The 14,257-nt window shown below is 47.5% G+C and overlaps 1 protein-coding gene across 2 annotated transcripts in view; it reads left to right on the top strand.

Moving 5' to 3' along the window:
* Positions 1–10,708, top strand: part of SPOCK1 (sparc/osteonectin, cwcv and kazal-like domains proteoglycan (testican) 1) — a 439,606-nt gene extending 428,898 nt beyond the window's left edge. For both annotated transcript variants that reach the window (XM_012727923.1, XM_004686754.2), the window contains 4 exons: positions 552–773; positions 3,401–3,463; positions 6,955–7,092; positions 7,455–10,708. In XM_012727923.1, coding sequence (XP_012583377.1) covers positions 552–773; positions 3,401–3,463; positions 6,955–7,092; positions 7,455–7,645 — 614 coding nt within the window. In that variant the 3' untranslated portion in view covers positions 7,646–10,708. The remainder of the gene's footprint in view (positions 1–551; positions 774–3,400; positions 3,464–6,954; positions 7,093–7,454) is intronic.
* The last annotated feature ends 3,549 nt before the right edge of the window (positions 10,709–14,257 follow it).

Below are 14,257 nucleotides of genomic sequence, written 5' to 3'. Positions count from 1 at the left end.
GGTCCCGCTTGCATTCCCCTACTGAGCGCCCTGGGAACAGACAGGAAAAGCCGTCCCAGAAGTCTGGTTTGGCAATGGCTTGAACTTGTATTACGCTGTGGATTCTGAAAGAAAGGCGGGGTTTTTATTTGGGGCGCACGTGTCTACTGTGGAAACAGATCATTCTTTTAGAAAACTACCTTCCCTCCCCCAGGGAAATAGGAGAAATGATTGCGTCCATATCGTGCGTCTGAAGGGGAGGAGCCAGCAGGCACCAGTGCCCTCTAACGAGGTTTCTTTTGCCCTGGTTTTTGCAAAGGAGCTTCCCCCACCCCAACAGCAGTTTCCACCAAGGTGTCTGGCTGCTCTTACTCCTTGCCTTGGACACCACCTCGCAAGTGTGGTCCCATTGTTACTCACAGATTAGTGTGGGAATGTGTTCCCTTTAGAACAGTTTCCTCAAAAGCTGACTTAGGGTTTGGTGCATTTTAAATTGTTTTGTTTAAAAAAAGCCAACAGCAAGGTCTTGTAGGGGCGGTGGGTGGGTGCTGAGCCGGGCTTTCCCTCTGCAGGATTCGACACCAGCATCCTGCCCATCTGCAAGGATTCCCTGGGCTGGATGTTCAACAAGCTGGACATGAACTACGACCTCCTGCTGGACCACTCCGAGATCAACGCCATCTACCTGGACAAGTACGAGCCGTGCATCAAGGCGCTCTTCAACTCCTGCGACTCCTTCAAGGACGGCAAGCTCTCCAACAACGAGTGGTGCTACTGCTTCCAGAAGCCTGGAGGTGAGGCGGGCAGCTACCGCACCCTTGCGGGGAGCAGGGAGTTTTGAGTCCTCCCAAAAGGGAAAAACTCAACCCTAGGCTTCCCAGGGCTCCCTTTGGGGAGTTGGCTATTGTTTTTCCTAGCGGCCTGGTTGGTGGTGTGCATATATGTGCGCTCCTCCTCCAGCGTCCCTCCGCGGTGGGTCTGGCCACAGGAGCCCGTCCTCACTCACACCACACCTTTCTACCTGTAATTGGCACTGATTGCCCATCGTATATAACCATTTTGTCATCAGGTATATAGTCAGACATATAGTATATATGTCGTATATAGTCGAGTTGGGGGAGTTGCCAGCAGTCAGGGTAAGTGATTCTGCAAGTAGGGGCGGCCTGTGTCCAGGGAGATGCCACCAGGAAGGGGGCAGGTGAGATGGCCCGAGGCTTCGGAGTGCTGAAGGTAGGTGCCTTCTCTTAAGCACTTGCTACAGACAGAACACATTGGGGAATTTAGTTTCCCATATATTTAGGAGGTAGGCTGCTCTAAATAACTTGACAATTGTATTTTGAAAATGAATTTTATTTATAGAAAGAAGGCCCCACCTTCCACTCCTTCATATGAGTATCTCCTTCCTACCATTTCAACTTGGCCCCTAGTTCTTCCTCCAAACTCCCATTATTTCTACCCTGTCCTCCCAAGACATGATACAATAAGAACAAAGCTACAATCAATTTAAGCAAAGTAGTTTTCCTCTTATACAGAATAGTAGGCCTTCTGAATATTTTTTCTTGACCTGGATTTCTAAAGAGGAATACTATTATGTTCAACGCCCAGACCTTGGTCTGACACTGCGTTCTTCTGGATACTGAGGCATGTCCCCTTCATGTCCACAGTAGTGTAATCCCACGGGCTTCGGGGAGGGTGGCTGCTGGGGCTGATGCACGGTTCTGATCTTAAGGACAAGGCTGCTTTGGAACTTGGTCTTTCGCTCCCCTAGAGCCCACTCACCTCCTATTGTTTGGCATCTTGGAATGCCAAAGCAAATGAGTGAACTCTGGGTCTTACATTCTGTAGCATCAAGGAGGATGTCAACTTCTCTGGGAACAAGAGACTTCAGTCCCCTCACGAGGGCCAAACTAGACTTGGGATAGTGTCTCATTCCCAGAGAAGTTGACAAAGTCCATGGAGATGATTCTCTCTAGGCCACCCAGCAAGAGTGACAGCTCATGTCCTATGGAGTCCTGAGGTGATGCATCTGGCTCAGAAAGGGCTGCTGTTCCTGGGGGGATGGAATCTGATTTACAATAAGTCCCCCAAGAACACAGCTTAGGAGGTGGAGCCACTGACCTCTTGGGAAATTGGGAGATGCCGTAGCAGCTTGTGTTTCCATGTGTATATAAATACTTTTATTAGCACTATTTAAGGTAAGGCACTTACCAGGTCAACACTGCACGTTCTAGTCCCATGCAGGTTTCCCAGAGTCTTCTGCCTGTTGAGATAAGGAGCTCAAGTGTGCATAGAATCAGGATAACTGGTACTTTGTCATGGAAACTTGCTGGGATTAAATGAAATCCTTGTTGCAAAAACACTGGTGAACATAAACAACTAGGGAATACATTTGTCATTGAAACTTACACGTAGGTGATTTTAGTTTTGAGTAAATGAGCTCTGTCACCCAAAATGTTAGACCAAGTCATAAACTAGTAGCAGCTTCCCCACACTGACAATGTGGCACACATGTAATCTTCAGGATTATGAGAAATATTTTCATCTAGAAATGAATAAACAAACAGTTGACATTCAATGTGTGTCATAAGAGCTTTAGGACCTACCCACATTGGAACACCCCATGACAGCCAACAGTGTGGGGTACAAGCACGGAAGGTGGGAGCAGCTGAAAGGTCGGCCCGGGTACCTTACTTAGATCCTGACTAAATTTCACCCTTAGGAGGTTCCACCTCCTAGCAGTGAAGAGCCTGGTCTTCCAGTCCAAGGCATGGGACGGTGGCTCACTAAGCCACCACCTAGAACCAAGGAGTTCACCACTATCCCAAACAAGAGAAATTCATTAACATTTCTGCTTCCTCCAAAGGTTCTAGTAATTACCTTGTCTAAAACTGCCCTCTGAAGTTTACTTGCCTTGTAAATGAAGGCCAGGCTGGTCAGTGCTGAGAAATAAAACCTCCTCAGGTTGAAATTCAGTCAGGAGCTAACTAAGCAGTACCCGGGCCTACCTCTCGAATGCTCCTGCCTTCTCTTTGGTGGTCCAGCAAAGAGGGAACAAAAATATTGCCCCTAATTCCAAACAAGTAAAATAAACAACAAGCATGGCTATGACCAGACTTGAAAAGGCTGTGGCACCAGTCCCTTGCCGCAGGAGACCTCCCCATGGGCTCACTCACCTCGCTTGTGCTTCACAGCATTTTGGCCTGTCAGAGGTCTGGACTGCATTTCTCCAACGGGACACACAGTGCTGCGCAGCTTTGAGAAACACCTCATGGTATTTGCTTTAAATTAGTCACTCGACTGCCTTGCTGTGTTGGACAGCACAGGGTGCGTGTCACTGTCTGTAGTTCACATCAAGAGTGAAGCCAGTCACTAAGAGATTTACCCCTCACCATCTGGAAACTGACTTCTGTAACTGTTTTAGGTCTCCCTTGCCAGAATGAAATGAACAGGATTCAGAAGCTGAGCAAGGGGAAAAGTCTGTTGGGTAAGTGCAATTTCTTGCCACTCGTTTAAACAAGTAATTACACTGGTCCCATCTTCTGCAATAACTAAGCACGGTGCCAGTTATTCAAGTTGGCACCAGTATTTTGTTAAAGAAGTGCCCCCACAGAGCTCTTCCTCACAGCAGACAGAATGGGCAGGCGGACACTGAAAACGATGCCTGCATGCTCCCTCAGCTCCACGTGAGCCCAGGACTTGCCCCATGGCAACTCTGTCCTGACCTTGGGTGCCCATGAAACTCGTTTAAGACAGACCTCCCAAGTGTAGGAAATCTTAGTTCTGTAACTTTCCTATACTCCCCAGATGGAGTTTTTCATTTGAGAGGGAATATGAGCTAGAGTGCCTTCTAAACTTACCAGGGAGAAGAAAGTATGTGTTTAGACGCTTTGTTCGATTGCCACAGCACAAGGAAACAGCCAGTTCTGCATTTGCTCTGACGGTCGGGTCGTGCCCAAGTGGAGGTACCCACTCTGCCTGCCTTCCTGCAGCGCTCTGCCAGGAATTTGTCAAGGGAGGCTGCCTTGCTGTAAAAAAAAGAAAACTGACAGCTCCAACATCATAATTCCCAAGTATTCTGGTTGAGCACCTAGAAGCAGGTCCATCCCCTCAGAAGTTTCACTTTACATAAAAGTTTTTGTCAAATATAAGTGGTTTGTAATTTCTGGTAATTTTTGTGATCACTTTCAAATCTTACTGCCTTTGTTGGCTCACCTCAGACTTCCACTATTAATAACACCTTGTTTAACTCAGAACAGCAGAGTCGGGGTTATGACCTGTCTGAGCCCCACTGCTTCCAGGGCAAACGATCCTCCCAGATTATGGGTAGGGGAGCAGTGTCCAGGGAGGAGTGGGGCATGCTAGATTTGCCAACATTTTCATTGTGTGTAGTTAGCTTCATGAGTGAGACCATCAGCTGTGGTGTTTAAGACACAAGGTCTCCTCTTCCACTTATACCTACCTGTCTCATACCATGAATCTTGCCTAGTTTAAGGCTTATGTCCATCTCTTCATACAGAGAGGATTCTGCTGGAATCATAAAAATGCCATTTATTTGCCATAAATTGCTCTTGTTACAGGGAATCTCTTAATAAGTGTGTATTCAGGAGCACTGAGATTCAGCAAATTATCAGTTCTAATTACTGCCTACTTGAAAACATTGGAAATACTTTTACATTACAGATTTACAGAAACACCTGCTTCTTAACCATTCTGGAGGTTTAGTAAGACCAATATGTATTTTGGGGTCCTGTTAGATACGAGTGTCCACTGGCACTCAAAGAAGAGCAGTATCTCTTTTTTGTAGGGCTTGTTTGAGACCCTTTACAAGTATCACACCTTGGGGAGATGAAAATCACTTTCCCTCCCCCTGCTCTTTGCTGACTAGGGGAGCAGCCTTTGAGCTCCTGCCTAGTGTGCCACCTCACTACCCTCCCGCCCTGAAGACATGCCATGCAGTAAGGTCTACACTTAAACACACCCTAACTGAAATATCAGGAGTAAGGTCGAGAATCCCCGTGGTACAGGATAAGCACTTGCTCTACCCAGCTCTCACGCCGCCGGTGCACCTGAGGTGGGCATGCACGCACATGTAGCATAAAGCTAGCCGGCGGCAGCTGCGTGAGACCAGACTGCCGTCACACTTCCTGGCAAGACAGATTAGGAAGGGAGAACAGTAGCCGCTAGAGGAGCGAACTCCCAACCTAGAGTCCCCAACTTACCGTGGTAACCGTGTGAGGACAGAAATATTCTCAATCCACGGATTCAGTAGGTTCACCAGGATCAGAAAACCTAGAGAGGAATTAATAAGCAACAGAAACACTGCTCAACAAGGAGACACATGAAGCCACAGGGAATTACTGACATGCAGTTTTGGGGAACAAACAGTACATGCTGCTGAGTTGAAGCATGATGTGCAACATTTTTAAATTGTTGGGGGCCGCGAGGTAAAGATAGTCAAGTTGCCAGTTTTGACCAGCTAGATTTCTTTAGGGAACAGTGTGCTTTTCTGGGAAATAAGCATATTAGACACATACTTTTTAAACTTACACATGGAAAAATCTTTTCAACAGGTGGTGGGAAACAAAAATGATAGTGTCTGTAATCACAATAAATGTGAATGGACCAAACTCTTTATGAGACAGACTGTCAACTGGTATTTTAAAAAAGTCACACGTAAGAAAATTAAAAGACAGTAAAAACAGAAGCAAATACTTGACCTTAAGCCGAAAGTCATCATTTTCAAGCAACACAGCTGTGAGCATGCGTGGTCATTTCCACAGCACCCTTCTCGAACCTTAATTCAAGTAGACAAACATTTTTACTATGATTCACATAATCTATCACAGACTTTTATGCCACAAAATAAATAAAACTCAGATCTCAACACTACACCCACACATCCAGGAGCTTTACGCACTCACTCGTCAAAGATGGAGGAGTACTGACGATGAGATAGACTGAGCAAAACTGAATCAAAATAGCCTGGTGAGTAACAAAAGCTTTGAAAACCAATACAATGTGCTACACTAGCAATACTGCGCAAAAGGAGGAGACAGGTGCACGGCGGGCGGCGTTGGAGGGGGAACCTGGCTGCAGCTCTCCGCCTTCAGGGTGCAGCACAATCCCTGCACTTCACTAGCAGCAGTTTGCTGGACTCAGCGCATCTGACATTTCCGTTTCTTGGGTGTTTCCAGATGATGCTACACACTAAGTGATACCAGCATCTACTTAAAAAGCAACTAATTCATCAAATGGTGTAGGTGTTTTCCCTTTCCTGTCCCTGAGACATTTTGTACACAAGCGAGAATGCTCTCTTCTTGATCCATGTGCCCAGGGGAACACGCTTGGTGTCTATTTGGGGAATTGTGACTTGATAAATAGCCGTAATAAGTTCTTGTCTCTGATCTGCTTGGGTATTTTGTTCTCTGTGCTGCCTGCTAGTGTCCGCTCGGGGGTCTGGCAGGGCTTCTCCGAGGCGGTCCCGGGACCAGCCACCACAGCGCCATCTGGAAACACCTTAGAGAAAGGATCAGTCCAGTCAAACTGGCGGTATCTTCCATCTTCGGAAAGAAGCAAAGCAGTGCACTCAGAGGGCTCTGAATGGGGCTGTCAAAAAGGAACCTCCCAGTTCCTAGTTGCAACACTAGACACTTCCAGGATGTGGCGCCTGAGAGTTGTCAGCACTGTGCAATGTTTTTCCCTTTACTTTATCTCTGAGCTCCTTGATGTTAACCAGTAATTATTTCATAGTATCTTTAAGTCAAATCACTACTAAGCTACATACCTTAAATCACATCAGTAAAAGTCCAAGAAAAAGCTGTGGAGTTGCACCCGTGGAACAAGGGGTGCTCTGCACCAGCCTTTGCACGGCGCAGCCGCCGTAGGGCAGATACCCCCAGGCCTGGAGCAGGGCCCCCAGCGTGGGGGGCACCTCTCGGTGTCTGCGCTCGTCTGACGCCCGCTTTCTGTCCCCAGGCGCCTTCATCCCCCGCTGCAATGACGAGGGCTACTACAGAGCCACGCAGTGCCACGGCGGCACCGGCCAGTGCTGGTGCGTGGATAAATACGGCAACGAGCTGGCCGGCTCCCGCAAACAGGGCACCGTGAGCTGCGGTAAGGCCTCTGCGTCCACGCCCGACCCCCAAACCCCGTCACCCCGGAGCCCTGGATCCTCTGGGTTGCATATGAGCAGCTGTGCTGGCCAGTGAGGGGGCACACAGTAGAGAGTGCACACCCCCAAGCTGCCAGGGCTGACGAGCTTGGTGTCCAGGGGCCAGACCCTTGCGGCGGAAGGCGGCAGCTGGGTGACAGCCGCGCTCCTGTGGGCTGGCAGTGCTCCCCGCCCCGTGTACCCACCCCATTCACCAAGTGCACCCCTGGTTCTGTCTGACCGTGAAGTCCTGCGCCCGCCCGGGGAGCGCTGACGTGGCCCCGGGAGGTACCCCGAAACTCACCGCGGATTGTTGTGCTTCCAGAGGAGGAGCAGGAAACGTCCGGGGACTTTGGCAGCGGCGGCTCCGTGGTCCTGCTGGATGACCTCGAGGACGAGCGGGACCTGGGAGCCAAGGACACGCTGGGGAAGCTGAGGGTGCGCGCCCGGGCTGTGCGGGAGGACGACGAGGACGAAGACGACGACAAAGAGGACGAGGTCGGGTACATCTGGTAGTGCCCGCGGGCGAGAGGACACGAGGTCGGCGAGACCGCGAGCCTCTTCCTGCCCCCGCATCTGTATCTCCACGCCACGGCCCCAGGCCTCTTCTCCACCGCCGCCCCGCCTGCCCGCGCCGCGAGCCCACATTCCAGGAGCAGGGGCCCCGCACACGCCCGCGTGGGAGCAGCGTTTGTCGTCTGGACAGGGACAGCTGCTGAGCAGTCCTTCCCGCTCGCCCGCGGGGTTTTCGCGACCAGCATGTGATGTGTGTGGGACTCTGAGCGTGCGGGGAGCCCCATCCTTGAAAGTCCAAGGCCCTCCCCACCCCCGCGCGGTGGTGTCACAGCATGGTCCCCGGCCCTGCGGTGTCTGTGCTTCTCTCGTGTCCTGTAGATGTTGTGGAAGACACGCCACACTGCACCTCCCCCGCCCACCCCGTGTGCTTCTCCTGAAAAATTAGTTTTTCACCTCACTGTATCTGGTCTCCTTACAAACAACAGCCTTAATTCAGTCCAGGTCCCTCTGGGGAATTGCTTATTAAAAAACGGCGTCTGGACGTGCCGCTGGAAGCGCGTGATGTACGTGCCGAGGCGGCTGTGCGCTGCGCAGACACAACCCACGGTCCTGCCACAAACCGCTGGAACCTATTACAGCCCCATTGTACAAAGAGGCCCCGACCCGGGGCCCCGATTCTCCAATACACAGTCTCTAGCGAAGTCCTGGTTTGCACTAATGGCACTGGCAGCCCCTGGCCAGGAGGCCACATCTCTCCGCAGCAGAGACCCTGGGAGCGGGTTTGCCTGGCCTCAGCCTCTGACCCCCTTCCCACACAGCAGCTCCCGCTCCCAGCCCCAGGGCAGCAGTCCTGTCTGCCCGGCTCCTGCCTCCCACCCACCCCACCCCAGAGTGCTCCCGAAGGTCTGCACACATGTCCCCTCCTCTCCCAGGGCACAGCACCCTGGTGTTCCTTACTGGAGGACAATTCAGGATTCTAAACTCAACTTTCTGCTTTTTGCCACCTTTCTATTCTACACATCACCGATGAGGGTCCACAGACTTTCCGGATTTCCATCACTCCTTATGCAAAGACCGAGGTGGAGGGAAGCCTAGACAGAACTTCAGAGCAGTGCAGGGAAGCTGAGGCTGGGATTTTAAGAGCTAGTCCTACCCCGCCCCTCACCCACATACCCACACTGGTGTCAAGATGCTAATGCAGACGCCCCTGGCCATCGCCTCTCTGTCCCCTGAGTGCACTGCTAAGAGCAGAGTGTCTGCAAATGTGGCAGAGTCCTCGTGGCTGCAGCTGTCCTCTCCCTGTTGGGGAGGCCCAGATCCAAGTACCAAAGAGCAGTCATCACGCTGCCCACCATTAGGCTCTGCGGGCCGGCCACGGCCTGCTCTGCCACTGGCACAGTGCCCTGGCCCACACTCCTTCCCTCCCCCAGGAGCCGGCCCGTCCGAGGAAGACCACGTCCACTCAGGCAAAGGGCCCCTGGGAAAACCTTCCTCAGTGGCGGAGGCCACCCCCACCCACAGCACCCTTTCCTTGGGACTTCACCAAGCCGCCTCTAGCACTGGCCAGAAACGGCATTACACCCAGGGTTACTCTCAGAAGATGAGTGACGTGGTGACGGGCACCCTTTGGCCCCCAGTCAGGAGTAAAGCCAGGGGGGGGGGGAGAGACACAGGTAAGTTCGGTACTGGCATCTTAACGCCCATCAACTCTGTTTCATTTTTTTTGTTTTCCCCTCACTTGAACCAAATTCTGAAATCCTAAATCAGAAAACTGGTGCTTAATTGCCGCTAAATGACAATAGACTGTATAAAGGAATCAAGACATTAAAAAATCTCACTTTAGACCATCCAGGAAAACCATTGTTACTATCTCCTGAGCTGGGAAAAACGCACAGGAGAACAAATTAAAATCGACAAATTGATCTCACTTAGAGAAACTTCAAGGAATCGAGTGAACCCACTGATTTTAATTTGCCTAATTATCTTATGACAAGTGTCAAATTCAGTTGACACTTAAAGATCCTTCGCATTAACTTAATGCTGGAGAAGAGTGCTCAGTAGTCAATTCCCAGTAAGATAATGAGATGCTCAAGTTCAGCAATATTCCAAGAAGGTATTTTGATTCATTAAAATGTTAAATAAAAAGTCCTCCTAAGACTGGAACCCAAAATCAATGGAGAAACATTAACATCACTTTTCATGCCTCACTTTGATATACTGACGTTCCATCTTTATGGTTAAGGCCTTTAGTACTTCTACAAGTACGAAAGGATTCTTTTAAGTCACCCTGTCCTTCTAAGCAGAATTTAGGTTTTCCTCTTTTTTGGCAGGAGTCCTTTAGCTAGTGACAAAATGCACATAAAATATTTAACTACAAAAATCACTGCTGCGATTATCCAGTCCCTTGTTTAGACAGGAATTGAGCCGAGTCTTCACTAAGCTCTTCTGGCTCCCAGCAAACTAGTCAACAGTTCTCTCCCCATCCCATAAGTGGTTCCTGTTCTCATCCTATTCTTTGGCATCAGGCTTAACCCAATGGTGAGTCATCTGCCACATCAATGTCCTTTATTTCCACTAATACTCCAGGCATGGGAATGCCTTAGTATGGACTTGGGAGGTGGTTTTCTTTTTAAGCAGTTTGCCCTTCTCACGCCCCTTCCCGCCCGGCGGTGACAGGATGTGTCTGTCCAGGCCTGCCCCTGCTCCTCCCGGGATGCCGTCCGTGCTTGTTTCTACCTTGACCACACTGTACAGTAACATCCAAGAGCCCTTTCTACAGTGGGTGGTTTTGGTCTTTTTATACCTTTTTCTCAAAGTCACTGATGTCTGTCCCTGTTCAATGTGTAGCATTGTAATGAGCGCCCACAAATCCTCCGTGTCAGTTTATTGTCCCTATCGTAGATGAAATAGTGAAGTAGAAAACCTTAGTAAATTTTGAATGCTTTTCCACGTAGACTTATCCGGAATGTGAACGCGACTCTTTGGTTAACAGTAAATACTTAATTGTAGTCCCGACCGAGTAGGTGCATTTCTGTCTGTCTCAATAAATTTTAATTTGTCTGCAACATGCAAGTATCCACTGTATTTTCTTTCCTGACTGTGACCTGAGGCCAACTGCTCCCAGCACACAGGGCCCTGGTGTGTCGGCGCCCACCCAGCCTGACTCTCTCCATGGTGCTCTCGCCCCTCTCTGCTCCAGCTGCGTTACCTAGTCCTTACCCAGCAGATCACACCACTGTCCTGTTTACAACCTTATACTTTTATTTTCAATTCTACTTACTCCTTCCCTCCCCAATCACATATTTTCAATTTCTTCTGGGGAAAAAAAAATCATCTTGTCCTTCACAGAGCCTCCCCAGTTCTCCTTGATCCATGCATTAACACACCAGATGTTAAACATCAAAAGGCACCCAAATTGGAACAAGAATTATTTCCTTCCCACCTTTATCCAAATTGAGGCCAGTCTGTCTATGACTTAATTATACCCTGATTGAGTAATCTCACCATGAGCTGATCCAGAAGCTATCTTATGAATAATTCCATTTCTTTGCTCCACAGACAGGATTTTACAGACAATTTACAGATTGACAGTTCCAGGAAAGGTGATTCATAAAATCCACAAAATAATTCATGTCAGGAGAACCATGGCTGATGGGAGCCTCCAGGTAGTTATGGTGTGTGGCAGGGCGGCTGGCTGTTATGGACACGTCCCCCGTCTCTCTGCTCTCGCAGGCGATACACGTCCAGCCTGCACCGCTCCTCCAGGCGAGCCTCATGGATGCCACTGAAGGCCAGGACCAAAGTGACTCAAGGAGGAGGCTTCAACGGTCGTCAAATCTGTCAGCCTTTATCTCTCACTGGGCTTGCAGGCTCACCGGCTGCTGGACCAGTGCCACTATGGCAGGCACCGTGACCAGGTCAAAGTGACAAGGAAGCTGTGGGCATGAAAGTGGGCAAGACTGGGGCCCACTCTGTAACGCCATCCAGCCCTTGACAAAGGCTGGAGTGAGCTGCAGTCCAGGCTGACCTGTGCACTACGCCATCCGCCACCCCGCCACAAAGCGTGGCTTCCTGGTTTCTTTCGGCCAGCATTTCCATGCTGGTTTTCATGCTCTCTCTGCCACTGCTCCTGACTCACCTGTACCTATAGTTTGCTCAACCAGTTCTGTTAGTACTGCTGTTCCAAAGAGCTGTGTCCCTGGCCCACTTTTCTTTACCTTTACCTGAACATTTTTATCTGGTTTCCACTATCCCCTTGAGAAGCCCCTGATGTTTATCTCAAGACTTGAATTCTAATCCATCCTGAAAGAATCACCTGCCATTTAGACAATTCCTCTTAGATTTCCCACTGACACCTCAATTTCAGACCTTAGAACATCAGACAGATAGACCGAAAGAGTGAATATGCTTATTACAACAGTGACTTTTCTTACACAAATCCTGACAGACATGAGACTAGAGGAAAAATTGATGCATTTTCCTCTCTCCCTTAACACATCATAAACTTAAAAGATCACATCATAAACAACCTTGCAAGATAAATGAAACACTGTTGTGACATAAAAGCAAATGAAGAATCAGGATATAACTTTAACTTCTATGAATCTGTAAGAAGAATATGGCCCAACAGACTAGAACAAGTGAGTCATAGAAGGTATGCAAATGACAAGAAAACCAGGCCTAACCTCATTCACAATTAAAACACCAATCAAAACAATGATCAGTCTGACTCAGAAGACATCCTGGTCACCTGGTGCTGATGAGCATGGGGTATTGGGGGCCTCTGGAAACTCTGCAGCTGGAGCAGTCACATGGAGGACAGTGTGGCCACAGCTGTCCAGAAAGGCGTGTACCTGCCAGAGCCCCAGTTAACACAGCTTCCTAGTAACTGCTCCTTGGGCTGGGGGTGGGAGATTAACACTAATTTGTGAAGATATATTTTAGGTACATTCCTAGCATGATCATTTGTTACAACAGGAAATCTAACACAAAACTACTCATCCATGAACACAGTCTGTACTCTGGCATACTATGCAACAATCAAAATGAATAAACTCACTATTTGCAATGACTGATCAAAAATTCCAAAATATCAGGTGTGTAAGGAAAAAAATAAAATGACACTATGAAATACTTAAGTGATATGTCTGAGCAATGCTACTTTTTTCCTCTGGGCAACTATAGAAATGCACAGAGGAAGGTCTCAGTGGACACCCAACAAACTGGTAGCAATGTGACCTCTGGGAGAAGGCCTACGGTAAAGTCTGGTGACCAGTGGGGGCCCCACTTCCACTTTTTTCAATCACAAAAGATTACACCACAGTATCTTAGATGATGAAAAAAAAAAATAAGTCACCAGGTTTTTCTTTCAAAGATGTCCTTGTACATCAGGCAAAATTAACTTAAACAATGGTACGGCAGACAATGGCATTATTCAATGGCAAGCTAAAATTCACCCAAATAGATGTAACAAATACAGACATACACACACCAAAAATCATAGCTCCAAAATCTGACGAAAACCTTGGCAGACTGATAGGAGAAACAGTTCTAAAACAGCAAGTGGAGATTTCAACAGCTTATTTCAATAATGGCTGCGACAAGCAAAGATCATTAAGGCAAAAAAGAACTTCAACAGTACAAACCAACCAGACATTATATAGACATAAAGAATACTCCACCCGACAATAACAAAAGATGTAAACAGAATATTCTCTAGCAAGTTTAAAGGAAACGATGGTAGACATTAATTCAAACTTTATGAAGATACTGATATCTCTGTTAAAAAAAAACAACAACATATAGACCAAATGTTAGGTCATAAAGCTAGTCTTACTGTTTTAAATTATCTGAAATCATATTAAATATCTTTTGTAATAACAATGGAAAGAAACTAGAAATCAGTAACAAAAGGAAAGCTGGAAAATATGCTTTCTTTTAGCCAATGGATAAAACAGCTATTACAAAATAGGTGCAGATAAATGAAATTAAGAACAATACATAAAATCTTATAGGGCTCCATCATGTGATGGAGGGAATTTACAGCTCTACATGTTTACATTAAAGGAAGACAATTTCAAATTAATAATCTAACTTTACACCTCACAAGACTAGAGAAGTCAGATAAAAGAAACTCAAAGTGAGAAGGAAGTTTGAAAGAATAAAGATTATAACACATATAAACAAGCACAGTTAATTCAGAAAGATAAAACCAAAGCTGGTAAGAGAAACAACAAAAAGAAAAACTAATGAGAAATCTCATTAAATTGACTAAGAAAAAAAAGAACACTAAAATTACAAATTAAAGTGTGGACATTACTATTCATTTTGTAGGACTAGATGATTACAAGAGAATATGTGACATCAAATTGGGTAACATAGATGAAATGGACACATTCCCAAAAATAACCTGCCCAAGACTGAAAAAATACCATCAAGAGAAACAGAAAATCTATTCAGACATAAAACTAGTGAAGAGATTGAAATCAGTAATCAGAAGTTCCCAACAAAGAAAATTTCTGAGCCAGAGAGTTACACTAATACATTCTATTAAATACTTAAAGAACACCAATCCTTGTAACTCTTCCCCCTACCCCCTCCCAGCCCCCACCC

This window comes from Condylura cristata, unplaced genomic scaffold (assembly GCF_000260355.1).
Source record: "Condylura cristata isolate star-nosed mole 26May11 unplaced genomic scaffold, ConCri1.0 scaffold00021, whole genome shotgun sequence".
Classification (NCBI taxonomy): domain Eukaryota; kingdom Metazoa; phylum Chordata; class Mammalia; order Eulipotyphla; family Talpidae; genus Condylura; species Condylura cristata.
Note: the sequence above shows the minus strand (reverse complement) of the source record. Positions and strands in the feature narration are given on the sequence as shown.